Source organism: Cucurbita pepo, chromosome LG05, assembly GCF_002806865.2.
Source record: "Cucurbita pepo subsp. pepo cultivar mu-cu-16 chromosome LG05, ASM280686v2, whole genome shotgun sequence".
Lineage (NCBI taxonomy): Eukaryota > Viridiplantae > Streptophyta > Magnoliopsida > Cucurbitales > Cucurbitaceae > Cucurbita > Cucurbita pepo.
In genome coordinates, this window is record NC_036642.1 from 7,867,472 (window position 1) to 7,894,625 (window position 27,154).

The 27,154-nt window shown below is 36.9% G+C and overlaps 3 protein-coding genes across 3 annotated transcripts; 2 read left to right on the forward strand and 1 right to left on the reverse strand.

The window, feature by feature from the left end:
• Nucleotides 1-256: 256 nt before the first annotated feature.
• Nucleotides 257-4,211, reverse strand: LOC111795609. Its single transcript, XM_023678135.1, has 11 exons — nucleotides 3,998-4,211; nucleotides 3,826-3,909; nucleotides 3,018-3,092; nucleotides 2,892-2,934; nucleotides 2,762-2,819; nucleotides 2,494-2,661; nucleotides 1,874-1,936; nucleotides 1,685-1,779; nucleotides 1,519-1,600; nucleotides 1,264-1,374; nucleotides 257-657 (listed from the first exon to the last, which is right to left on the reverse strand). The coding sequence occupies exons 1-11, from the start codon at nucleotides 4,110-4,112 to the stop codon at nucleotides 517-519; spliced, it is 1,035 nt and encodes a 344-aa protein (XP_023533903.1). The 5' UTR covers nucleotides 4,113-4,211; the 3' UTR covers nucleotides 257-516.
• Nucleotides 4,212-7,878: 3,667 nt separating this feature from the next.
• Nucleotides 7,879-13,251, forward strand: LOC111795101 (copper-transporting ATPase HMA4-like; the record flags this gene model as incomplete). The annotated part of the gene is made up of 7 exons (XM_023677347.1): nucleotides 7,879-8,633; nucleotides 9,309-9,780; nucleotides 10,062-10,229; nucleotides 10,347-10,601; nucleotides 11,075-11,197; nucleotides 11,287-11,772; nucleotides 12,682-13,251. Coding segments are annotated over 7 exons (2,652 nt in total), but the record flags the coding sequence as incomplete, so codon positions are not given.
• A 788-nt stretch (nucleotides 13,252-14,039) lies between these two features.
• On the forward strand, nucleotides 14,040-27,015 carry LOC111795607 (histone-lysine N-methyltransferase CLF-like). The gene is made up of 17 exons (XM_023678133.1): nucleotides 14,040-14,687; nucleotides 16,249-16,350; nucleotides 16,467-16,786; nucleotides 19,192-19,353; nucleotides 21,884-21,968; nucleotides 22,129-22,284; nucleotides 22,364-22,411; nucleotides 22,534-22,602; nucleotides 22,706-23,436; nucleotides 23,533-23,668; nucleotides 23,782-24,005; nucleotides 24,113-24,244; nucleotides 24,811-24,901; nucleotides 26,003-26,050; nucleotides 26,125-26,253; nucleotides 26,334-26,411; nucleotides 26,497-27,015. The coding sequence occupies exons 1-17, from the start codon at nucleotides 14,622-14,624 to the stop codon at nucleotides 26,686-26,688; spliced, it is 2,769 nt and encodes a 922-aa protein (XP_023533901.1). The 5' UTR covers nucleotides 14,040-14,621; the 3' UTR covers nucleotides 26,689-27,015.
• Nucleotides 27,016-27,154: the final 139 nt, after the last annotated feature.

Below are 27,154 nucleotides of genomic sequence, written 5' to 3' on the forward strand. Positions count from 1 at the left end.
AAAAGCTGTAAAATAATACCTTCAAGCAATGGATGATCGACTATGAGCATGTAAATCAACTATCAGAAACTATCCTTAATTAAAGGGTGTTTATATCGAAATGATTGGTAGCTATGCTAGTAAACGCTATATTCGGTTGTCGTATACACAATACTAGGCATCATTTTGCTATACGTACAAACAACTACCCACTTGTTTACCTTATTGATAAAATGAATCAAGTAAAGGAAAAGGAAAAACAAAACTAATCACATTGGAAACAAAAATGTTCAAACACATTTCTCTGACATTTCTTATATGCTTTAGAAAAAACCATTATAATTTATCAAGAGAAACTTTGAGTATTCCTTGTCCCTCAGTCTACCGATTCTTGTAGGGAAAGGATTGTCTCATCCATAGGGGAGAGAAAAAGAATGATGTTTACACAATGAAGAAATACAGATATAATTATATAGCCAGAAGGAAGAAGACAATGAAAATGAAGAGTGTAGAGAAGAAAAATGCCTCTGTTTGTATTCAGTCTCTGTAAAGTACGAATCTCGCAATCTCCTGAAGGCCAGCCTCTTCATAACATTGAGCAATACGCTCCACAGAGATGTCCCAAGTCCCATCAACCGAAGCTAAATCCAACAAAAAGGCAGCTTGATCCAAGGCAACCTGCAGTGCACAAGCCAGTAACAAAATTTATAGAAGTAATTTTTTAGGCTACTAAATGATATTTCTTGGTTTAAAACTGATCTTCAGTCTAGATTTTTCGTTTAGTTTTAACGTTTCAACAGTAGGATTGTCAACATATTGAAAGGAGTTTAAAACTTAAAAATGATAATAGATTATTAATATGAAAGACATAGACACAGATTACCCACTTGTTTAGTTTAGACCCGGTCGATTTCTGAAAATTGTACTTGTTTTCTCATCATTTCTCTATGATAGGTTTCATCTTTCCTAAGAAAACTTTTGAATTCTTAACCAAATTTCAAAAACAAAAACTACTTTTTGAACATTACTATTTTTAGTTTTCAAACTTGGGTTAGTTTTTTAAAACACAGGTGAGAAGTAGATAACAAAACAAAGAAATCCACAGGTGGATGTAATATTTATAGCTTAATTAGCAAAAACAAAAAATCAAATGGTTATCAAATGGACACTCAACACACATGAAAATGTTCATATGCAAAGGGTAGTTTTGACAAAATAACCTGTTCTAATTAATGTTTGTCTGCTTGATAATTTTAAAGTAATCCATAAAGAACAGTGAAAAACCTGGGCAGGAGCCTTTCCCTTTTTGAGGTCTTCTAGCTTTCCTTCTTCTGTGACCTTCTCTTTCAAATACTCAATTTGTTCATCTTCCCATTGAGCGATATTAGCAACTTCCTGAATATGAGCCAAAACCAACTCAAGAATCAACTTTTTGCAAGTATTCTTTGCTTTATCTTTCCCCATCTCTCCCAAGGCAAGGGGCTTAAAACAGAAAGCTATTAAGAAAAAGGCAAAAGAGATCAACCAGAAAGTCAATACCTCATACTTACAGCCTAGGGTCCACCATGGTGATTTTAAGGCTCCCCTCGCAGCATCCTTTGCTTCTGTTTTACGTCCCACCCTGATGCATGAAGAAAGCACAGATTCTTTAGGTACATTCTCGGCCAAAGCATTTTTGGAGTGATGAAAAAAATTCCCCACATACTTCAGCAAAACCTCTGCATTAAATACATATGGCCGTGCAAATCCCGGGAAGTGCTCCTTTTTAGTATAGAATTCTCCCGTCACCAGAGCTGAAACCTACACAAGCGGGTAAAGATATTCAAGTGCGTAAATTGGAGTCAAAGCTTCTTTCACTCACTGCATTTCAGTATTTCATAAAAGACAGCCTTACAAGGTCGCCTTCTTCAAAATGGCGCAATATTTTACGTTCTATGATATCTGGAAATATCCCAACCTGAGATTGAAAGATTGTCAGACCTGGCACTGCAAGATACATTGCAGATGATTTAAACCTTTTTTTTATTGTGTCCACCCAAAATGTGCTTAGGAAGTATATCGTGTGTGATGTGAGACTTAAAAACAGGAAAAAGAAAAGAAAAGAGGAAAATTTCTAATTGAAGGCTATAATGCCAGCACAAACTGCATTATGCAAAAATGTTACTTCTTCAGCAACAAGATAGCAGTACAGAAGATAAAATATATTACTTAAATACACTTTAAAGATACCTGTTTATGCATAAAAATATTTTTTACATAAAAAATTCTCTTTTATTTTCAAGAAGCATGGAGAAGAAGATTCTGAAGTCTAAAGACATCAGAAAACTGAAACTTCTGTTTCTTAGAGAGACCCCAAAAAGGTGATGATCAAGGCAAGCAGCTTTGTCAAGGAGCACAACCAACTTGCCTGTCACAACAAGGAAACGCCTTGCCCCATTTAAGAAAACACTTGTATACAAAAAATTTCGTTGATGGGGACAACCAAGAGAAGCACTATGAGAAATTGTAGAATACCTTTTTCAGCAAATACCCATCAATGTTTTTGATCTGAGATTCAGCAAAATCACCCCTTTCATAAAGTTTCTGCCCAGCATCAGCTGCTGCAAGAAATAGCTCATCATTTTGCTCTCCACTTCCTTTGGCATCTTCTTCCACTAGAAGTCTGTGAATAAATTGATCCACCTGCACAACAAAGAACTGAATTCTATATCAGAGTGTCTAAGGAAATGGTTTTAGAACATTGAAAAATGGGAAACAATTGCACAATAGATGCTTCACTTACGTTCTTGGCTAGTAGCCACACTCCATTCCTATTGACGTCTACTACTGGCATTTCCATCCTGAGGATAGAAGTTTATTAAGATGGAGGATGAAGCACCCATAAGAAAATGTAAAAAGTTTATTCTTATTACCCAGCGGGTGCTGTTGGCCAGCGCAGCAATGCAGTTATAGTACCTTGGAACAAGAACAAAGAATAGATTGAGATATCATACACCTATAAAGCGAACCAATTTGAATGAAAAATTCTAACATAATACCTGAGCTGTTTTTAGCCAGTGGAATGGCAAGAGGAATAATTCCTTGCTTGGCTCCAGGAGAAATTATGGATTCACCTGCTTAAAACCAACAATTTACAGGAGATTCCCGTGTAGATAAGAATATGTCTGCAGGTTCAAAAAATGTGGCAATTCAGGCTTATAATTGGTTGTATAATTCTATAGTTATTTTTAGTATTTACTAGTATAAGGAAAGCCAATGCAACATTTTATAGGGGAGAGGAGAATGGAAAGAAACTGATAGAACCTTTGGGGATGAAGATAAGCATGACATGACTCGGCATATAATTTTCAGAAAATAGAACATGAAATGAAGTTCAAGAAGGGCCTCGACCACTAGACCTCCAGGGATTCAAATGCTATTAGAGGCCTTAATTTATGAGAGAAGTAGCCAACAAAAAAAATAAAGGAACAAACAAGCCCAATATATTGCAGAAACGCATACATAACGATACATTAAGCGTACAATAACAAAAACTTATGCCACAGAGGAAAATTGAAGCAAAAACTCAGGTTATTAATCGTTTTATAAAAATGTTGAGATATAAGCAATTAGTCTACGGATTTCCAATAGATTCGAAATCTATTCACGAGGACATTATTGTTTCAATTCTAATTAGAGTGTCAAGCTTCACACTCCTAATAAAATTTATAAACAACTCCAAAGAACGAAGAATTCAGTGCCTGGACAAATTTGATGGATTCAATCGGGCAAGCTCTAAAGTATTAGCGATTAATTGGTGTAAGATTCATGATAGGAATGATTTGAAGCGCTTGACCAACGACATACCTCTAGTCTTCAGCATTTTCAACAAATTAGACAAATGCTGAGGAGGCTCAGTTGCCGCAACATCCTTGATGAATGATACATGGTCTGCAACACGGCGATGGTTCAAAAAGGCATTAAGATACTGAAAATCTATTAGGGAAATGTGCGAAAAATGAGCTCGAGGTGAACTTACCGGAAGTCGAAGAAGATGAAGAGCAGCGGATAGTGACTCCACGGCGGCCGAGGAGCAGTGAGGGTAGAACGGCGGCGCGTGGACTTCCACAGACCACTCCACCACCAATTTTCATCTTGCTTTTTCGAACTTTTCGATTCACAATCGCTGAACGCAGCAATACATGGGCCTCATTGATAACTGCTTTTATCTCATCTTTTCTGTGAACAAAATATGAAATGAAAATTGAGGCGCTCCGATAAAGTTCCTGTTTTTTATTTTCCTAATTTCTTTTTTTCTTTTTTTTTTTCTTTTTTTTTTTCTTTTCTTTTTCTAACCGATATAACTTACAAATGAAATAAATAAATTGAACAAAAAAATAATAATAATTAATTAAGTTTAAAAAGGGCAGTTAAATGTAAAAATTTTTTTTTTTTTTTTTTTTTTTTTAATACAGACTGACCTAAGCTTACGCATTTTTGTAATTACGAAAGGTGATTGCACCTGTAACGTACTCGTAAAACTTAATTTCTATTAGACTTCTTGAAAACCCTAGTTGACTTGAGTATCAGAATGTATGTGGTCAAGTGTCATGGTCATGCTTATATAAGATGTGTTGCTTGTGGTCGCACGTTTGGATATTTTTTGTCATACTTATCTAGGACGTGTTGTCCATGACTGCATGCCCGTCTCAAACCTCTTTTACTTGCTTTCATATTAGATAGGTCTTTAGTATTATTGTTGTGCTAATAGGTGGTCTATGACCCATTATCAAAATCATGTCTACACCTATCAAAGCTAAAATGTCCTGAAGTATACTATAGGAGGATTGACTAGTTGTTACTTCTTCCTACCTGAGTTATATGTTATCAAAATTGTTGTTGCTGCTTATTTGTTTTTAGTCTGTAACATTACTTTCTTTAAAGTTGTTTTTAACAAATTTTCTCACCCATGTTTTCTAAATCATTTCTCTCAAACATGACATGAGGTTCGAGCATATATTGCTATTTGTTCACACTATTTAAATTTTTCACGATTGACTTGTTTGTTGGATTAAAACAAATGTTGCACAATCGTTATCCCATTGCTATAATAATGCAATTATAAAACCGAGTACTATGTCAGATATTGTCCTCTCATATTGTTGTCCTCTTTGAGATTTTCCTTTTGGGCTTCCCCTTAAGGTTTTAAAATCGTCGGAAAGTTTCTACACTTTTATAAATGGTGTTTTGTTTTCTTCCCCATCCAATATGGGACATCACAATTCACCCCCCTTCAAGGCCCAGTGTCCTCACTAGCACTTGTTCCTTTCTCCAATCGATGTGGGACTCCACCAAATCCACCTCCTTTCGGGACCAAATCCACCTCCTTTTGGGGCTAGCGTCCTTACTGGCACACCACCTCGTGTCTATCTCCTTCAGGGAACAATGAGAAGGCTGACACATCATCTGGTGTCTGGCTTTCATACCATTTGTAATGCCCTAGATCCACCGCTAGCAGATATTGTCTTCTTTGAGCTTTCCCTTTCAGGTTTGCTTTAAAACACATATGCTAGAAAAAGGTTTCCACACCGGTAGGAAGAGTGTTTTGTTCTTCACCTCAACCAATGTGAGATATTACAGTATCGTCCATCATTTTCATTTTTAGACCTTAAACTAAAAAGAAAAAAAAAAAAACCCTTTAATCCATTTTTAATCAAACAAACTCGAAAATAGAGTTACAACCAACACTATAAAATTTTCAGTATTATTATAAAAATTGAAAATATATAACGTTTGTAATCAATATTAACGTTAATAATTTTTTTAAAAAAAGGAGCCAATAGAAGCCCAAAAACAACCTCAAGTTTTGAAATTTTTAGTGTGTAATTGATTGCAGCTATTTTCAGGCAATGAACAGACCTGTAAGCCTTCCGTATTTCTCTGACTCGGTCTTACCGCTCCTGAATACGCCACATCATCTCACCACTAACCAAAAACCAACCCAAATCACACACTTTCTCTCTCCTCTTCCCATTTCCCCCTTCCTCCTTTTCTCTCTCCTTTTCCGGCAGCCACCGGATTAATAAAAACAAAAAAAACAAAAAAAAAGATCGTCCGTCTGCAGCACGGTGCCACTTCTTCCCCATTCTCCGGCCGACGGCTTCTCCGACCACCACTGTCACCGTCCTCTCTTCCTAAACTTGATTGGTCTGTCACAGATCCGAACAACAACCGGGTAACGTTAATGCCTCATTTCTTCTTCTTTCTTATTTCTTAACATTCTCCTTGTTTAATTAATTGATCTTAGCCCATTGTTGAGTTTAGATTAAAAACAAGAACAAAAATTCATATTTGTTTATGTGAAAGATTTTTTTTATTAGAAGTAAGAAGGATTTGTTGGTTGATATTAGTTTGAATCTGGTGAATCACAACAACCAACTAAATCTTACCCAACTTTCCAAAACATCACAAATATTTAAATTTATAAGTGTTGAGTTACTACCGGTAAACATTTTAACTTTTATCAGATTTTGATTTGTTGAGTTACTACCGGTAAACATTTTAACTTTTATCAGATTTTGATTATGAATTTAAGAGGTAGGAAATAAGTAAAACTTCTAAATAATTAAAAATAATCCTAATATATCGACACCCAATTCAGGATAGATAGTTGGGTTGGATTGAATTGGATTGTAAACATTAATGAGTTGCTCCAAACCAATTAACACTAATTTTGGATGGGAATATAAACGTCAGTGAAGTTTCTCCAAACCCATTAACACATTTTGTTTGATAGTTAGATTGGATTGGATTGTAAAAGTAAATTGCTCCAAACCAATTAATACTCAATTTTCTATTGGTTAAAAAGATTTTTTACAGCCCAACCTGTTCTGTGTATGCCTCTAAATATAATTCTAAAAGAAGAGTGGACAAGTATTTTGAGTATCAGTTTTATATTGTGAGTTTTATATTTCTCAAACACGAACAAAATTCCAAATCAATTAACACTAAATTTTGTTTTGGTTCAAAAGATTTTTTTCGGCCCAACCTATTCTGTCATGTATGCGATTAACTAATAGTAACCCAAAATCACTAGGACAAAGATGACACAAAATATAGTAATTATTTGAAGAGAATATTAAGGTAGAAAAAAAACTAGGAGGAAATAAGAAATCTTATATGATCAAATATTATTATAATTTTGTTGATCTAACATTTTTAAATAATTAAAAAAATATAAAAAGAGAGGTTTTTTATTTGTAAGGATATTTGTAGTTTTATTTATTTATTTTTAAATAATATATTATAAATGAATAAAATTTAGGGTTTGTGGCTGTAGGGTAGAGTAAGATGGATGGCAGTATTAATGATCTTAAGGTGCCTCTAATTCCACGCGACCTCGATAATGTAAGTTCTCCCCTTATAATTAATAACTATTTACTTTTAGTTTTTCATTTTTTTTCCTAATTTTTCTTTATTAAATTTTAAATTTTAATCAAATTAAAAAACATATAGATACATTTTTCAAATTGATATTTTAGTTTAAATTTAAAAATTAAATAACAAAAAAAAAATTAATAATAAAATTTATGAGTTTACAAAATACAAATTATAAGCTTAAACGATATAAAATTTTATACATCGAAGTCACTTATTATATAGATTTAGAATTACACTCTTATCAAGCTATGTTTATGGATATAATCGAATTATCCAAAATATAATTTAGATTAAAATTAGTTTTACTTTTGTAATTACTCGTCTAATTATAAAGATATTTATAGTTTTCTATTCGGTTAAATCTCTAAACTATTTTCACACGTATAAAATAAATAAATAAATAAATAATTGAAGGTTCATAATTTACCAGAAGTATTATTATTTTTGAGAAAGTGGAAAATAAATTAAGAACAGTAACTTTCCGATACCAAGTATGTCGTCGGAATATCACAGGAAGACAGAGTGGCAGAATTTCTAGAAGCCGGAGGTTTCGCGGCCGAAGAGTTCTCAGAACAAGGCATTGCAATATGTCGTCTAAGAATCAGAAGAATGATCTGCACGGCCAAAGCTCGATCTCTTCAACATGCCGTACGCATGGTCAACGGCGTCAAACGAGTACTCATCGGTCCCGGAATAGATGAAGCCAAAATCTTCTTCGATCCAAATTTGACCACCGAAGCCGAAATCCTCGCTGCCACCGATGATTCCGGCTTCGAATCCGAGCTCATCTCCGCCGCAGACGAGGCCTACAAAGTTCATATAAAACTCGATCAAGTTGGCCCTGCGGACATGACCGCCATAAGAACCTCTCTTGAGCAAGCTTCTGGAGTGAACTCTGTTGAAATGGATGGGCTAGGGCAGATGGTTTCCATCCACTATGACCCTGACCGGACTGGTCCGAGGTCCCTTTTGCAGTGCCTCAAGAGCTACGGAGCGAGTTTGTATGTGCCACCGAAGAGAAGAGATGTGGAGCAGCATCAAGAAGCTTGTACTTATAGGAACTTGTTCTTGTTCAGCTGCTTGTTTTCTGTTCCTGTGGTGGCTTTTGCAATGGTGCTTCCTATGCTTCCTCCTTATGGGGAGTGGTTGAATTTTAGGGTTTACAATATGCTTACTGTTGGAATGGTTCTTAAATGGATCTTCTGCACACCAGTCCAGTTCTTTGCTGGCCGGAGGTAATTTTATCATCAATATCATTGTAACTATCAATATTGTGGTGGTATCAGCTTCTTCCCATTGGCTTCTTCATAGTCTCTGTTTCTCATTTCTGCTAGCCTCTAGTTTCTAATAACTAGGTAACATTTTCTTGTTTCTAGTTTCTCCCAAAGAAATGAGACAGAAGAAAAATGGGTTTTCATTAGAAATGGACATTGTTTAAAAGGGTGAACACTAATTACTTCTTAAATTTCATTAAATTATTATTTGGCTATGTTTGGTTTGATTTTAGTCTTAGGGTTTACAAGTTTTAATCCAATCTCTGTTATTTTGTTAAATCTTTCCAATTGTTCATAAAAAGGTTTGCATTGTTCTTAAGTGACATGTTTTTCTTTGCTTGTGTGTGGAGAGAGGTGATAAGAGGCAGCGTTAAAACTGTAGAATATTGGATAAATTCAAGAGCATTTTGGATAAGAAAGTGCTGCTTAACACATTTATGGTCTTATTTTTCAATGGAAAAAGGCAGGAATAAGAAATTAAGGATCAGTTACTATTTTCTTTGTCAAGAAAAACAAGAAACAGGAAAAAAGGAGCTGAAAATGAGAATGTTTCAGCTTAAGGTTTAGAGTCGTAGTTTTCTTGAAGTTGAAATGTGTTTTAGATAGTTTAATGGTTTTGTGGATAATTTTTAACAGATTTTATGTAGGATCATACCGTGCATTACAACAGAAATCAGCAAATATGGATGTTTTGGTTGCTGTAGGCACCAATGCAGCATACTTTTACTCAGTATACATAGTATTTAAAGCATCCACTTCCAACTCTTTTAGAGGGAAAGATTTCTTTGAGTTTAGCTCCATGTTGATCTCCTTCATTCAACTTGGAAAGTATTTGGAGGTCATGGCCAAAGGGAAATCATCAGATGCTTTAGCGAAGCTTGCTCATCTTGCTCCTCATACCGCTTGTTTGATGACCTTTGATGATCATGGAAATTTGCTATCAGAGATGGAGATTGATACCCAGTTGATACAGAGGAATGATATCATTAAGATTGTTGCTGGGGCAAAAGTTCCTGTTGATGGAATTGTTATTAGTGGTGAAAGCAATGTGAATGAGAGTACAATTACTGGAGAAGCAAGATCCATTGCGAAAACACCCGGTGATAAGGTACTTTTTTCTTGTCCTTTCGGATATATATAAAAAGATAGGATTCGATTCATTTTAATAAGAAAGAAAAACAAATAGGATTGATTATGTATCAAAATTGCATCACTACATCGAAGGAAGGCTTTTTTGTAAATATATTGAGTTTATAGCTTGGCACCCAAAATCAATGATTGTCATTGTGGACATAATTTGTGTTAGGATCTACCAAAGAAATTATCTTTTAAGTTTGCGGGACTGTTAAATTTAGCTCATAAATTTGCACCGTTTGATGCCATGAACAGGTTATTGGCGGGACTGTCAATGAAAATGGATGCTTATTTATTAAGACCACACATGTTGGATCTGATACTACACTTTCTCGAATTGTACAACTAGTGGAATCAGCTCAGCTATCACGAGCACCGGCTCAAAAATTAGCAGACCGGATATCAAAGTTTTTTGTTCCTGTTGTGAGTTTAATTATTTACCCATTTGCTTGGTACAAATTACTGCCTAATAAAACTTAAAGAGTCTCTTACCATGAATAATTTTAAAGTTCTGTTTCCTTCTTTCTTTTTCACATTTAGGTTGTTGTGGCAGCATTTGTGACATGGCTTGGTTGGTTAATTTGTGGGGAAGCTGGTTTGTACCCTAAACATTTTATTCCAAAGGGCATGGATGAGTTTGAACTTGCACTGCAATTTGGCATTTCAGTGCTGGTGATCGCGTGCCCATGTGCCCTTGGTTTAGCAACACCAACTGCTATCATGGTTGCATCAGGGAAGGGTGCTTCTCTTGGTGTCCTCATTAAGGGAGCAAGTGCACTTCAAAATGCATACAAGGTACTCTACGTCTACGCCTACTCGAAAGTCATTTGTTAGTGACATAAAATGCTTTAAAGAAAAAGTTAAAAGCATCTTAAACTACTTTTTTGTAGAGTATTTTTCTTTTAGCTTAAATGCTTTAACAAGAAGTCTTAAAATTACTTTTAAGAATGTAGAACCCTAAGCGTGTTTGAGTGCTTTCAGTGAAAGCACCCCAACTATAAATACTTAAGTAAAAAAGGAATGTTTGATATTTTGTTTTACACTCTTAAAAGTGCTTTTAAGTGCATCTTGGTCAAGTACTTTGGCCAACTACACTTTACAAGTGCCTTCTCACAAAGCACTTCAAGACGTTTTTTTACATATTTTTATAGTACTTTTGTCCTTTGAACTTTCAACCATGAAGGTTTCATTTGTGGATGATTATGGAATTGGTTAACTTTTTACTTGGGTGAATATTGAATCAAAGCCTTTTTATTTCAACTGAACAGGTGAAAATGGTAGTTTTCGACAAGACTGGAACTCTAACGGTTGGCAGGCCAGAGGTTGTTAGTGTTGTGCTTTTTTCTACATTTCCAATGCAGGAGCTCTGCGATGTAGCAATAGCAATTGAGGTGAGTGCACTTGTAATTCAAGTTGATGGATCATGCAAAGTAAATGAGATTAAAATTGTGTTCTTACTTGTTTTAATCTTTGTGTTTAGTCAAACAGCAAACACCCTTTAGCAAAATGTGTAGTGGATCATGCAATGAAAATGAGAAAAAAGTTTGGGGCCCGAACCGAATGTCGCAAACGCATACAGAACTTTGAGGTGTTCCCGGGAGGAGGGGTTGGAGGAAAAATTGATAGAAAACCAGTTTTAGTAGGAAACCGAAGGCTCATGCGAGCTCACAACATTGTTGTTGGTCCTCAAGTTGATCGTTATGTTATAGAAAATGAGCGGCTGGCTCAAACATGTATATTAGTGGCTATAAATGGCAGGGTAGCTGGAGGTTTTGGTGTTATAGATGCGCCAAAGTCTGGGACTAAAGCTGTTATATCGTATCTTCGCTCAATCGGCATCTCAAGCATAATGGTCACTGGCGATAACTGGGCCACAGCATTTGCCGTTGCAAGAGGGGTTGGGATCAATGAGGTCTTTGCAGAGATGGATCCAATTGGAAAAGCTAACAAGATCAAATCCTTAAAGGTAAAACTTCTGTTTCTCCAGCTTGACTTGCTGCATCTGTAGGAAATTTATGGTCATGCTCAATAAGAATAATCAGATTGAAATGATATAGCCATGGGTAATATATTTATTTTAGGAACCATGAATGTCTACAATGGTACGATATTGTCCACGTTGAGCATAAGCTCTCATTGCTTTGCTTGTGGTTTCCCAAAAAGGCCTCATATCAATGGAGATGTATTCCTTATTTATAAACTCATGATTATCCCCTTAATTACTCAATGTGGGACTCCCTCCCAACCATCCTCGACAATCATCTCCTTGAACAAAGTACACCATAGAGCCTCCCCTGAGGCTTATGATGGTGCCCTCGAACAGGCTCCCCGTAACCGAGGCTCGACTCCCTTCTCTAGAGCCCTCAAACAAAGTACACCCTTTGTTCGACACTTGATTCACTTTTGACTACACCTTCGAGGCTCTTAACTTCTTTGTTTGACATTTGAGAATTCTATTGACATGACTAAGTTAAGGGCATGACTGTGGTATCATGTTAGGAACCACGACTCTCCACAATGGTATGATATTGTCTACTTTGAGCATAAGTTCTCATGGCTTTGCTTTTGGTTTTCCCGAAAGGCCTCATACCAATGGAGATGTATTCCTTACTTATAAACCCATGATCATCCCCTTAATTAGCCATTGTAGGACTCCCTCCCAACAATCCTCAGCGAATAAAAATGACCAAATTTGTAAACTTTCTTATTATTGTTCACAACTAATATAGACATTAAAAGTACAAGGATGAACATGATATAAACCGAACTGACTATATTGAAGTGTACGACTGGTGTGGTCATTAAAGTTCATGAAGTAACTGATCCTTTATTAAGTTCATGAAGTAACTGATCTTTTGTTGACAAGTGAACGCAGACAACAGGGAATATTGTGGCAATGGTGGGAGATGGAGTAAACGACTCGCATGCCTTAGCTGCAGCTGATGTTGGCATTGCCATTGGTGCTGGAACAAATATTGCTATAGAAGCAGCTGATATAGTTCTCATGCGAAGCAATTTAGAAGATGTAGTTACAGCCATAGATCTCTCAAGACAAACTGTTTATCGTATATGGCTTAACTACATCTGGGCACTTGGCTATAATATTATAGGTATGCCTATTGCTGCCGGAATCTTATATCCCTTTACTGGAATCCGATTGCCGCCGTGGCTCGCCGGTGCCTGCATGGCTGCTTCCTCCCTTAGCGTCGTATGTTCTTCTCTCTTATTGAAATGCTATAGGAGACCCTTGAATTTTCAATCCACTTGAAATGTTGAGTTTGGTGTGAGTTTGTGATGAAAAAGTGATGATTTTAGTTGTGATTCAATTCATTTTTCAAGATTTTTTGAAAATACTTCTGTTAGAAGTAGCGAAGGTAGTGCTTTTTTGTAATGAAATAAGTGTTGTACTCTGAAAAAAAGTCATTTCAAACTCGTTCATTTCATAGTTTTTGTATCTTTTCCTCATAGATTGATAAATAAATTATTCTTTCTAGCCTTGGTTGTAGGTAGGCCTTTTGGAATTAGATGGCTTAATACGTAGGTTAGTGACCTCCATCTTGGAGCAAATTTTGTGGGCTATTTGTCTCGAGGTTGTTACGTGTGTATAACAAGTTTACGTAGGAGGCTACCCATCGAAAAACTTATGTTTCTCGTAAATAATTGAGTTAAGTTCTTATTAATAAGTCCATTGGAAATTATTTTTTCTTAAATACTTTGCTCCAATAAAACGTGTGAAACAGATAAATAAAATATTTTTCATAATAAAATAATTTAAATAACATAAGATAGATCTTAGAAATGAAAATCTTCTTCCAAATAATGACTCCAACCAAAATTCACAAACTATATCTATTTAGATTTATATTATCTATGAATTCATAACATATATGCAATTCTAATCTTCACACTACTTGGCATCGAACTTATCGATTTGATAACATTGATTGATTGATTCCAATGACGATTGATCGATTTCATAGCATTGGTTGACTGATTCCGATCAATTGATTTTAGTCGAGTTTTGTATACATAAGTATAAGAAGTAATCTAGACGCATGTTAAGTTCAAGTTGTTCAAAGTTTGTTCCTAATTTGTAGCTCATGTTCTTGGGCCTCCTTGGCTTCTATAATCTTGCAAATTAGTTGTAAATGGCCTATTAAACTCAGCAGCTCAACCCCATAAACTCTCTGAAATTGCATCATTTCTTCACATTTGGAGCCAATCCAATACCATATTAGTCCTTTTGAGAGATGGAAATGAACTTGGTGTTCCCATTGGACGCGTTTTAGTGCTGTTTTAATTTATGGGTAATCACTTGTGAACTCAAAGCTTGAATTGTCAATACTCAGAAAAATCTCAGCTTTTTTAGTTCCAGAGTGGCGAGATCTTCCACCATTGGACGAGAGGCGCAGAGATGGGGTGCTGAGAGCTGCTCTTGTTTGTGTTACTGTGTATAATTCAAAACAACGACGTCACTCTCCTTTTCCCCCCCAAATTTTCTCTTACAAAGTCTCTCGTTCCTTTCACCAAACAAACGCGTTTCTATCCCGAAGTTCTATTTTTTTTTTCACCTTTTACTTTGATTCCTAAACAGTTCTAGTTTCTTTGGTTTATGTATTCTTTTCATCGATAATGCCCATCAGGGTCGCAGTCTAAATTTGGAAGAAGCCGCTCCCATGATGAAGATGCCTCATTTGGCTGACTTTAGGGTTTCGGGTCGATAACCCATCTCGATTTTTGCTTTGTATCCTTCGGATTTTGGTTTTCCATTGTGGATTTGGGTTTAAGTTTTCATCGGCAGCTTCGCCAAAGTCAATGGCGTCGAAGGTTTCTTTGCCTTCACCTTCAGCCGATAGATCGGAATTGCACGATGATCCCCAGGTACTGTGCTTCTCTTCTCTTAATTCCTGAGTTTTGTTTTGTGATTAGACTTGTCAGTTTTGTGACGGCATTGTGAGAAATGGTTGGCTTTTGATCATTGCGTTTAAGATTCATTTGCACTTTGATGAGGTGCTTGATCCATAGGTGCGTTGATAAATTCCCAACAGCATCTGAGAAGTTTTAGTATCAGTTTTTGGTGTTTCTACGTTACTGCGCACTACAAAATGAGCAATGTTTGTAATTTGGGGATTGTGGTGGTAATTTTCTCCATTTTTTCTTCTATTCACGTTCCTTTCTAACAGCTAGGATTTATCAGGATTTTTTCCCCCTTTTTCTCCGGTGAGATGTTCTTATTGAAGTATCCATTTGTTTTTCTGCTCTTTATTGGTGTAAAGGCAATCATCTTGTCTTTATACACTTCTGGCCAAATGGATAACTCCTTTTTGTTAGATGAACACGACTCTCCACAATGGTATGATATTGTCCACTTTGAGCATAAGCTCTCATGGCTTTGCTTTGGGCTTCCTCAAAAGGCCTCGTACCATTGGAGATAGCATTCTTTGATTATAAACCCATGATCATTCCCTAAATTAGCCGATGTGGGACTTTCATCCAACACCTCCCCTCGATCATTCCCTAAATTAGCATTCCTCGATTAAGGGGTTCCTTGATTAAGGGGAGACGTACTTTGTTCGAAGGGATGTGTTGGATGAAAGTCCCACATTGGCGTACTTTGTTCGAAGGGATGTGTTGGATGAAAGTCCCACATTGGCGTACTTTGTTCGAAGGGATGTGTTGGATGAAAGTCCCACATTGGCGTACTTTGTTCGAAGGGATGTGTTGGATGAAAGTCCCACATTGGCGTACTTTGTTCGAAGGGATGTGTTGGATGAAAGTCCCACATTGGCGTACTTTGTTCGAAGGGATGTGTTGGATGAAAGTCCCACATTGGCGTACTTTGTTCGAAGGGATGTGTTGGATGAAAGTCCCACATTGGCGTACTTTGTTCGAAGGGATGTGTTGGATGAAAGTCCCACATTGGCGTACTTTGTTCGAAGGGATGTGTTGGATGAAAGTCCCACATTGGCGTACTTTGTTCGAAGGGATGTGTTGGATGAAAGTCCCACATTGGCTAATTTACGGAATGATCATGGGTTTATAATGAAGGAATACTATCTCCATTGGTACGAGGCCTTTTGGGGAAGCCCAAAGCAAAGGCATGAGAGTTTATGCTCAAGGTGGACAATATCATACCATTGTGGAGAGTCGTGTTCTGGCTCTTTGGGTCTTGCTCTTCCTCTGGTAATATTCATACACCAATGATGTTTGTTCTGAAAAAAGATTTATCTATCAGTTTTTCTTCAATATCAAAGCTTCACTTTCTTATTGGAGTGTTATCTCCAATTTTCTTTGTTGATCCCTATGATTCTGGTGAAACCTATACCTATTAATTTACTTGAAAGAGAAAAAAAGAGAGAAATTAGTTCCATCTTTTGTATTCTATGGGAACAACCACCTGTTAACTTTATTAACTTGTTTAACCTTCTGCTGTTCCCCATAGACAATGAACCCAGAAGGACAAGATCCTTCTCCTAAGGAGATCCTATCAGTCATTGATTTTCTAAAGAAGCAAGTTGCCGGTGAACGTTGTAACTCCATACAGGTGCTTTCATTACTATGGTCACACAAGCTTCTCACTTTTTTAGCTAGCTTAGAGTTGAATTTTGCGTTAATAGTGTATCAATATTAACTTCTACTGGATCTCTCTTAATTTTTCAGAAAAGAATGGAAGAAAACAAGCAGAAGTTAATCGACATCACCACTCACTTGTTGAAATCATCAGCAGAAAGAAGGATAAGAAGGATACATGATTCAGATAAGGGGGTGGATCTATTGACAAAGAGGCAGAAAGATGCCCTTGATATGCAGAATGGTATAGATGTAAGTGATGGGGAAAATGACCAATCTCAAGAAGATGGGCATGCATCTTCTGCTGTTCTTCTTGGATCTAATGTTGCAGTTAGAAATGCTGTACGACCTATTAAGCTTCCTGAAGTTAAAAGATTACCTCCTTATACTACATGGATATTTTTGGACAGGTATGTAAAATTTCTTCACTTTTCCTTATCTTTTTTCTGAAATTCCTCTAATTAGTTAGTATTATTTGAATTGTCTGAGCAGCTCAAATCCATGGAGGTATTGTGTGCATGTGGGTAACTAGTATGATGCAGAGTTTTGGGGGTTGTAAAACACCATATAACTGAAGTTTAAGATCTTGCTCAAGTTCTAATCGTAATTATCTGTTTCTATTGTTGTTAGAATACTGGATTTTATTCCTGTTTCCTGATATTCTACTTTAAGTTACCCGGTTATAGTTTTGAAGTCTCGATGGGGTTCATATAGAAGTCGTTTTGTGCAAGGCTGGGTCATAGGCTTATAGCATTGCCTGATGGCATGCGTTATGGCAAGTATCATTTAAAATAAAAATTAATCGTGCATACATCTGGCTGGAAAACAATCAAATGAAGTATTTACGGAGAATAAGAATTCTCCTTTTCACTATCAATTTTTTTGTCACTCAAGGATGTATAGCCTCTCTCTCTCGAGTGTGGGGAATCAATTTATGCAATATCGCTATCTCGAGAACATTATCTTTAAGTCATTTACAAGGCTATGCTTTTTCTAAGACTTCCTTTGTTTATGCTTGCCTAATCTTTGTAAAAGTGGATGCCTAACAATAATAAAAAATATTATACATACTATTAGCTCAAGCATGAGAGATGAGAGATGGTCGCTCTGTTCTCTTTCCTCTTGTTTTCACCTGCCTAAATTCTCCACCAAAATTTCTAATCTCAGCCAATTCATTTTCATTGGATTTCTGATCAAGTAAGTATCTTCTATCAGATTTACCTTTTCATGGTCAGTTGTTTGATTGTTTCTTCCTTTAGAGAATGCATTAAGTAGATGTTATGTTGTTAATAAGTACTTTTGTATTTGGTGTGAAGAAGATTGCTTTTATATAGAAGATAATGAAAATAAGACGGTCATTCCCTTTCCTTTTCTCAACTTTGGGCTGGTTCTTTGAATGTGTAGTATGGTCTTCAACAAGGGGAAGAAAGTAAGGGTGGATCACCTTTTGAGATATGTTAAATGCTTATCTCAATAAATTTGAAAGTAATATGCAAACTCCTCTAGTTCAGTTAAATGATTATTCCATGAAGGAAGATATCATTAGGTTGTCCTATGTGGATGCTATGAGAAGGATTTTAGAGCCTAAAGTTCCAAATAAATCAAGTACAGATTCAGACAATTCTAGAATGTTTCTTTTTAATCCTGAACAACTTAGAAAAACCAAGGGATTTTCATTTATATTGGGTGAGAAAAGAAAGGAAGTAGTAGACTTGGATTGGATCTCCATTATGTTAATTTCTAGACTATATGTTCATGATGGTTGGAAGAAAATCAGAAGTCCATTTTGAAGCCACCTTTCTGGTTAATCCATCTATGGTTGATGAAGCAAGACTTCAAATGAAAGATGGAAGAGTCTTGAGTGGTCTTGGTCCAAATGGGAGATAGATGTCCATTGGAATTTTCTATTTGAAATTTGAGAAACGGTCAGATGAAAAACATAGCGAACCAGAAGTTATTTTAGGCTATAGAGGGTGGATTTTTATATTGAACTTGCCTTTGAGATATGGATGGGGTAGGGATTTATGCTTTTGGACTATGAATCCTCCCTTGTAATTCTTGTCCATCTTTTATGTGACCCCTCTCCCTTGAGCAGCTTTCCTTCTCTTGGTTGTGGAAGGTTAAAATTCCAACAAAGGTCAAATTCTTTGCATGATATGTTTTGCTTGAGAGGGTGAGTACTCTTGATTGTTTGCATGCCATGTTTTTCTTGGGAGGTGAATATTCAGAATCATGTTGCATCCTTTGTGGCGGGGCCACATTAGTACCTAATTTTTAAGAAGATGGCGAGGACTTAGACCACATTCTTTGGAGTTGTTAGTTTGCTTGGTCTATTTGGCTTGCTTTTTTTAGATGTTTGATTTTATTCTAGTTAGAAGTTTCTGGTTGGAGAGGAATCATAGATTTTTTAGAGATTCGGAGAGTTCTTCATGAAAGGTTTTGGTTACTTCAGTTAGGTTTATAAATTCCTTTCGTATCAGTTTCTAGGAGCTTTGTTCTTTTTCTCTACGATATTATTTTGGATTGGAGGCCCTTTTTGTATAATAAGCTTTGAGAGGCTCCTTTTATTGAGCTGTCCTTTTGTAGGCCCTTTCATTAGTTTTGTATCATTTCATTTTCTCTCGATGAAATTCAGTTTCTTATATATAAAAAAAAGAATGGTGAACCACAGGAACTACAGTTTCCATGATATGGTGGATGGGTTAATCTATTCCACATAGCTATGCGGTGTACATTGTTTCTTGGTTTTTGTAAATGGAATATTGGAGACCGCACCACAAGACATCTACCCTTATGTTTGGTGATTTTGGTGCAGAAATCAGAGAATGACAGAAGATCAATCTGTGGTTGGTCGGAGGAGAATATATTATGGTCAAAGTGGAGGAGAAGCCCTTATTTGCAGTGATAGTGAGGAAGAAGCAATCGAGGACGAGGAGGAAAAGAGAGACTTCGTGGAATCTGAAGACTATATACTTCGGTTGGTATAAGCAAATTGATTGTATTTAGGCATTTTCTAACACGTTTCACTGTAAATTGTTGCCTACGCATTTATATTTTTGATGTACGTACAACTTACTAGTAGGTTTGTGATTCTTCATAATCAAACCAGAGAAATTCAATCAGTAATCACACATATATTTATCTCAAAGTGGAGGAGAGACCCTTATTTTTGGCCGGTCAACTGATGTACTGACATTGAAGAAAAATTAGCCACTAGTTTTTGCCCTTATGTAAATTTTGTATTTTTAATTTCTATCTCATTGGACATGCATTTGAAATTTCTTATGCAAAAAACTTCATAAAAATGAACAAATGATTACAACTCAACCACTTTTTGAGAGGGTGAGACTCTCTTATATGACCTTAACAACTAGGGGATGGTGTATTTCCATCTTTGCCTTTCCTAACCTAAACATTCACTATTAAGGGCCTAAAATCTCCCCTTGAATTGAGAGCTACCCTATCCTTGATGTGAAAATTTGGAAATTTGTTGTGAATTGTGTCAAGTGATCCTCAAGTAGCTTTGTATTTAGGTAGACCCGTCACTGAACAAATAGTTCCCACTCCTTCATCTCTTCCTTAGTTGGTAAGCTATAATATATTGTGGAATGGTTTACCTCAAAATCATCAGTGAGGATTGGCGGTTGAGCTTCAATCAACGTGTTACTTCCCATCATTTTTTTCAATTGTGAGACATGAAACATGGGGTGGATATTATTTTTTTCAATTGTGAGACATGAAACATGGGGTGGATATATTCGATTCATGAGGCAGATCCAATCTATGTGACCTGCACGATCCATCCACACCACAACAGGGTCCAAAGAACTAGGGAGATAAATTCTCATTTCTTTTTTTGGCCTGGGATGCCTGTCTATAAGGTCTTAATTTCAAGAATACTCATTCTCCTAGGCCAACCTCCCGCTCTCTTCGTTTGTGATCAATAAACCTTTTCATCCTCTCTTGTGTCACACTAGCTACGACTTGAGCTTATCTAACACCAAATCCCTTTTTTTCCAATTGCTGGTCAAGTTTGCCATTTGTCGTTCGCTGATCACTATAAAACATGATTGGAGAAAGTGCTCAACTATACTCACTGTGGAATGAAGTGGTATTGAGAGAAGGATAGGTGGTGTTGTATTGAAATTTTGACCACAAAAGTCAATGTAGCCATTGCTTTGATTTCTCTCTAGAAAATCATTGGAAATAGGTTTGGAAGCATCTATGACAATCTTGGTTTGACCATCTGTGTTGGTGTAGTATGCCATCCTCCAATATAACCATGTGCCTTGTAATTGGAAAAGCTTAGTGCAAAACTGATAAATACCTTGTCTTGATCAGATCCAATGGAGGAGGAAAATCCATGTAAGTGCACAATTTTCTTTACAAACATAGCAACCACTATTTTGGCAGTGTAAGGATGGCTAAGTGCTAAGAAGTGAGTGTATTTGCTCAATCTGTCCTTCATTGCAAGAATTGTGCATGTCTTTTTGATCAGGGCAATCCTTCCATAAAGCCCATGGAAATGTCTCCATACTCGATCTAGTCTTCATAACAGTTGGAGAAGTCTTGATAGAGTCAAAAGATTTGTTTCGTTGGCACACTTGGCATTCCTCCATATACTTTTTCACCCCCTCATACTGTCTAATATAACTCATTTTCGGAAGTTGGGGTTAATATCAAACGGTTATTGTACCGCCAAGTTCCTTGGTGTGTGGAGAACTTAGGGTGAGTAGATGAATCTTCCTCCAAATCTTGTTTAATTTGCATCAACATGGGGTTGTTCACATCTCTTTCTACCATCTCGGCATCTAACATAGTGGAGTTGAGCTTGGAAGTAGTTGATTTATGAAAGAACATACTACTGGATTCAAGATTTCACACCATGATGTCTAGTAAAACATGACATTGCAATTTTAGAGAGAAGTGAATCCATACTCTTTTGTTGCTTCATCAAAAAGCCTTCTCCTCAGGCTTAGATTTACAATCTCCTTCCGTACATCCTTGATGAATCCTTTAGCGTTTGAGATAGCATGCATATCAGCATCCACCCATGCAACTTCCTGTAGACTAATTTTGCCTTCCACGCAGCATGCCCTCCTTTGGTTTCAGTAATTAGGGGCAAAAAAGCCAGCACCATGGTCTTGACCTCGTAAGATTATAAGCCACTTGAGGGTATCAACACCATACCTACTCAAACTTTCCTTTCTCTGAAAAACTCCACATGAATGGATCTCCACAGCCACTTTGAAATTAAGGCTTAATTTTTGTGTCAATTTTTTTCACTCTCATGCCGCCTGAAGAAAGAGGGAGGCAACTCATTTTCAGTTTACCAAATTGTAACCCTGATATGAGTTAACTCCTTTTTCGAATTATCATTTAAGTTTGACATTTTAATTGGAAGTATAATGCACAAATACTCCATATATANTTTTTTTTTTTTTTTTTTTGTAAAACACTATATGCAAAGTGAAGATAACTAGCCATTATTTACCTTACCTTGACAGAATGACGATAAAAGAAATCGGTTCATCTGATCTGGTGCTAGAGTCACTTGCCACTTGTTTTTCTAGAAGTCCTGGTGAAATAATGGTATGGACTTTATTTCACATAATATAAAATTTAAAGAAGCTTCTCTTCTCTACTCCATCTGATTAAAACTGGTCATAGTGTAAGCTTTGGTCCAGCTGTTTCCCATTTGCTTTGTGCTGGCTTTACAGAGATATGAAACACCATCAAACATCTTATACAGGCAAGATATGAAGTGCTTACCCAGGGAGAAACAGCTGTAGGGTGTTTTAATAATAGGATCAATGAGGAGATCTCACGTATGGGAAGTTCTGTTCTTGATAAAGATCTTGATGCAGCTCTTGATTCGTTTGACAATCTATTTTGCCGCCGCTGCCTTGTAAGTTTTCTGTAGTGGTTCTTCTCAGAGTTGTGTTCATAGTTTTTACTCAATATTTGGTATGTTTTTATTTCTACAGGTCTTCGATTGTAGACTACACGGTTGTTCCCAGGATCTTGTCTTTCCTGTAAGTGTATGCTAAAAGATCATGTATATACATGGATGTATGTACATTTTGTTGTATCTATCTTATGAATGGATATTATGTTGTGATTGATAGAAGTTCTTGTTCTGTAAAAAAAAAATCAGGCTGAGAAACAACCTAAATGGGTAGTAGGTGAGGAAAATGCACCCTGCGGTCCACTCTGCTATCGATCGGTATGTATTGGTTTTCGTTACTATTATGATTTCCATACTTCAATTATTGAACACTATTTCGACTGTTTATCTGAGTAGTCCAAACCTTAAATATTTCTTACAGGTACTGAAATCAAATAAAAATGATACAGGGGGGTCTCCACTTTGCAGTGACTTGGAAGAGAAACAGCCCATGTCATCTGATGTTACTGGCACCCAAATCTCAACAAAAAAGAAATCTTCTAAAGCTGCTCGAAGAAGGGCAAAATCCTATCAAAGTGAAAGTGCCTCATCAAATGCAAAGAACTTATCTGAAAGCAGCGAGTCAGATAACGAACCCAGGCAGGATGGGAATACTATTCATCTATCACCATCACCACATTCTAAGATAACTGGGGCGGGTGGAATACGAAAAAGGAACAGCAAGCGTGTTGCTGAGCGTGTTCTCATTTGCATGCAAAAGAGGCAGAAGAAAATGGCTGCGTCCGAATCAGAATCTCTAGCCAGTGTAGGTCATTGTTCAAATGATGTGAAACTAAAATCTAATTCTTGTAAAGAAAATGACGATACTAGTTCTTCGTCACGTAAGAACATTAGATCTCCTACACCGGGAAGGCCCAGGAGGAGGGAATCCCTGACTCAGAAATGCAACAAATTTGAGCAGAATGAAACACTTCTTAATTCATCAAATGAGATACTTACTCATATACCAGCTGACAGTTGTGATGACAACTCGAGGAAGGAAGAGTGTGTGGATGAAAATTTATGCAAGCAGGACTTGGCAGATGATAAATCCTGGAAAGCTATTGAAAAAGGTCTTTATGAGAAGGGTATTGAGATATTTGGTAGGAACAGGTCTGTGTACAGTTATGTTGTGTCTGTCTATATGCATTTGTTCTTCTTTTAATACTCTGTTTCATATAATTTATATGGTTTTAATCTTTCATACAGCTGCTTGATAGCAAGGAATTTACTAAATGGGATGAAGACCTGTTGGGAAATTTTTCAATACATGAATTATTCTGAGAATAAGAATGGCAGTCAAGTAGGTGACGGGTCAAATCCTCATCTTGAAGGTTATGCCAAGGTTGTCTCTTGGGAACATGATTAATAAGTTTCCAATTTGCCTCTACCGTTACCGTTTTTATCTCCCCGTCCAATTTCTCTCGCTTGTACTAAGTTTAATGTTGAATTTTTCAGGGTAATAACGAGGTGAGAAGAAGGTCGAGGTTCTTACGTAGAAGGGGTAGAGTTCGTCGACTTAAATATACTTGGAAATCAGCTGCTTACCATTCAATACGGAAGCGAATAACTGAAAGGAAAGATCAGCCGTGCAGACAGTATAATCCATGTAATTGCCAAACTGCATGTGGAAAGCAGTGTGCCTGTCTCTTAAATGGCACCTGTTGTGAGAAGTACTGTGGGTGAGTCCTCCTAATTTTATTGTAGCTATTTTCTGATATTTGCATCATTTTGTAGGAAATATTAATATGATTCATTTATATTTTAATCTTTCAATTGACGTTTAAAGGTGCCCTAAGAGTTGCAAGAACCGTTTTAGAGGATGTCATTGTGCTAAAAGTCAATGTCGTAGTCGTCAATGTCCTTGCTTTGCAGCCGATCGAGAATGTGATCCAGACGTTTGTAGGAACTGTTGGGTCAGGTGAGTTCATTCTTTCTTTCAATTTTCCAGTAAGTTCTTATTTACAATGGGAATGATAAGGGACCATGTGATGTATTTGGTAGAATATATCTCGCAGGTTAAATCTGTTAAAACTATATTTAGTAAACTGAAACCATATATATACCTCATTAAGCCGTGCTTCCAAAATGTACTTTCTTCATTCTCTATATTCTCTCTTGGTGTACATATCTGAAGTCATCAATAAAACCTTTAGCCAATATTCCTCCTTGAATTTTCTCTCTCATGTTCTTTGTGTTCGTCTGGATCGAGTGTGTGCGTTGTTGTGCGATCCTAACACCGATGAGTATATGTGCCTATCTCAGTAAAATGTTTTGGACGTTTTGGACGTTTTGGACGCATGTAGTGGTAGCAATCCCATTTTGTTTTTCAGTATTTAGAATGAACAATGAAGAATTTTAAGTTTTTTAGAACTGAAAACATTAGAAAACAAAAATTTGAATGCATTTCACTGCAGCTTTTTTCCTCCTATCCTATTCAGTATGATTTTTAATATCCTGAACTTACTGTGCAACTTGCCTTTGTAGCTGTGGTGATGGTTCTCTTGGAGTTCCCAACCAAAGAGGTGATAATTATGAGTGCAGGAACATGAAGCTTCTTCTTAAACAACAACAAAGGGTATTTCATTTATTCTTACTCTATTTTGATCAAACTTAAAATGTTAGATTTTTGTTGTTACTTTCATGGTCCTCTCTGAAGACGATTTTCAGCCAAGGCCGCTTACCCTTAAGTTTACTTGAGCTATCAATATTATTGATTTAAAACTTGGTGAATCCATTCTATTATACACGATGAGGCCACTGGCTAGTTATGATTGTTGTTTGGGTATGATTCATTGTTGTCTGGCTTGGCTAGGATTGTTTGAGTAGAAAAAATTTGCATCCCGAGCAATCGGATGGGTTCAAGACCCCTTAACTCAAACTAACCCATAAACACCCGATTTCGAAAGAACAGTCGAGAAACTTTGGGTTAATGTTGTAATGTCTTTTCAATGGATTCTGGTTGGAAAGAAATATTAGTGTTTGTTGAGAGTTCTTTCGACTGGGATGGTGGTGTTTGATGATGTCAAATTCAATCATTCTTTTGGGTTTCCATAGGAAATAGTGTTTTCTTTTTATTTCTTCTGTGTTATTCATTCTAATTAGGAAACTTTTTGTCATGGCTATGGCTTGGGGCTGAGACTTTTGTTGTGAGATCTCACATCGATTGGGGAGGAGAACGAAACTTCTTTACAAGGGTGTAGAAACCTCTCTTAACAGACGCGTTTTAAAAACCTTGAGGGGAAGCTCGAAAGGATAAGCTCAAAGAGGACAATATCTGCTAGCGGTGAGCTTGGGCTTGGGCTGTTATAAATAGTATCAGAGCTAGACACCGGGCGATGTGCCAGCGAGGAGGTTGAGCCCCAAAGAGGGGGTGGACATGAGGTGGTGTGCCAATAAGGACGCTGGACTCCGAAGGAGGTGGATTGGTGGTCCACATCGATTGGAGAAGGGAATTAGTGTCAGCGAGGATGTTGAGACTTGAAGGGGGGGTGGATTGTGAGATCCCACATTGGTTGGGGGAGGAAACGAAGCATTCTTTATAAGAGTGTGGAAACCTCTTCCCTCGAAAGGGAAAGTCCAAAGAGAACAATATCTGCTCGCGGTGAGAGTGGGCCGTACATTTGTACTCGGAGGGTAGTGTGATATAATTGACTCCAGTTTGGTTTCCAATTTGTAGGTGTTACTGGGAAGATCTGACGTATCTGGTTGGGGAGCATTTCTAAAGGTAACGTCAAGTTCAACCTGCTATCAACTTACTTTCTAGTACTGCTGCTTGCTAAATTGAGTTGCCACCTCCAGAATAGTGTTGGCAAACACGAATATCTCGGCGAGTACACCGGCGAGTTAATTTCTCACAGGGAGGCTGATAAACGAGGAAAAATATACGACCGTGAAAACTCGTCATTTCTGTTCAATTTGAATGACCAGGCATGTTCCTATCCTATAATTCTTTTTGGTAATAACTTGAGAAATCCTCACTTTGACATAATTTTTTATGCTTCGTTTAGTTCGTTCTCGATGCATACCGAAAGGGCGATAAATTAAAATTTGCCAATCATTCTCCAGATCCGAACTGCTATGCCAAGGTAAGTGTACAACATTGTATGCATCTTTTCATCCCAAATTTGGTAACAAGTTCATAATACCTCCTGGTTGGTCATCTATTTGCAGGTCATCATGGTTGCAGGAGATCACCGGGTTGGCATCTTTGCCAAGGAAAGAATCAGTGCTGGTGAGGAACTGTTCTATGATTATAGATATGAGCCCGATCGAGCGCCTGCGTGGGCTAGGAAGCCAGAGGCATCAGGGTCGAAAAAGGACGATGGTGCTCCTTCGAGTGGTCGAGCTAAGAAACTCGCATAATTTAACCATTCATTTGGGACTTGGGAAGGTTCAAAATGTAGTGTAATTCTTTCATAGACAAAAGGGTGAGTCCTCATTGATGGTAGATCATAGGTGCTATTCTTGGATCAATTCATGTAAAGGGAGATGATTTAGTTACCTCCATAGGAAAATTTAGACTCATTATTTATTATCACCCTTTTGATTAGAGACCACATTGAAGTCATAAGTTCGAGGGTTGGGGGAGGAGTGGTTATTTGTGTAAACAATTTGACTAACACCCCGATTTGTTAATTGTCAAAGCAAGCACACCTGGGCTAATTCAAACCCAAAAATTTCACATTTCTACTCCTCGAGCTTAACGATATTAAAACGCGTTTACTAAGGAGAGGTTTTACCCTTATTATAAGGAATGTTTTGTTCCTTTCTCCAACCGATGTGAGATCTCATAATTCACCTTCTTTGGGGCCTAGTGTCGTTGTTGGCA

Excerpts from the sequence above, each read along its gene's own strand:
- LOC111795609 (XM_023678135.1), bottom strand. The coding sequence starts at position 4,112 with ATGAAAATTGGTGGTGGAGTGGTCTGTGGAAGTCCACGCGCCGCCGTT. Across the intron at positions 3,910-3,997 it reads TTCATCTTCTTCGACTTCCG|ACCATGTATCATTCATCAAG; the intron begins GTAAGTTCACCT and ends GCCGTGTTGCAG. Across the intron at positions 3,093-3,825 it reads GAAAATGCTGAAGACTAGAG|GTGAATCCATAATTTCTCCT; the intron begins GTATGTCGTTGG and ends GGTTTTAAGCAG.
- LOC111795607 (XM_023678133.1), top strand. The coding sequence starts at position 14,622 with ATGGCGTCGAAGGTTTCTTTGCCTTCACCTTCAGCCGATAGATCGGAA. Across the intron at positions 21,969-22,128 it reads GAAGTCCTGGTGAAATAATG|GCAAGATATGAAGTGCTTAC; the intron begins GTATGGACTTTA and ends CATCTTATACAG. Across the intron at positions 24,006-24,112 it reads TGTTGTGAGAAGTACTGTGG|GTGCCCTAAGAGTTGCAAGA; the intron begins GTGAGTCCTCCT and ends TGACGTTTAAAG.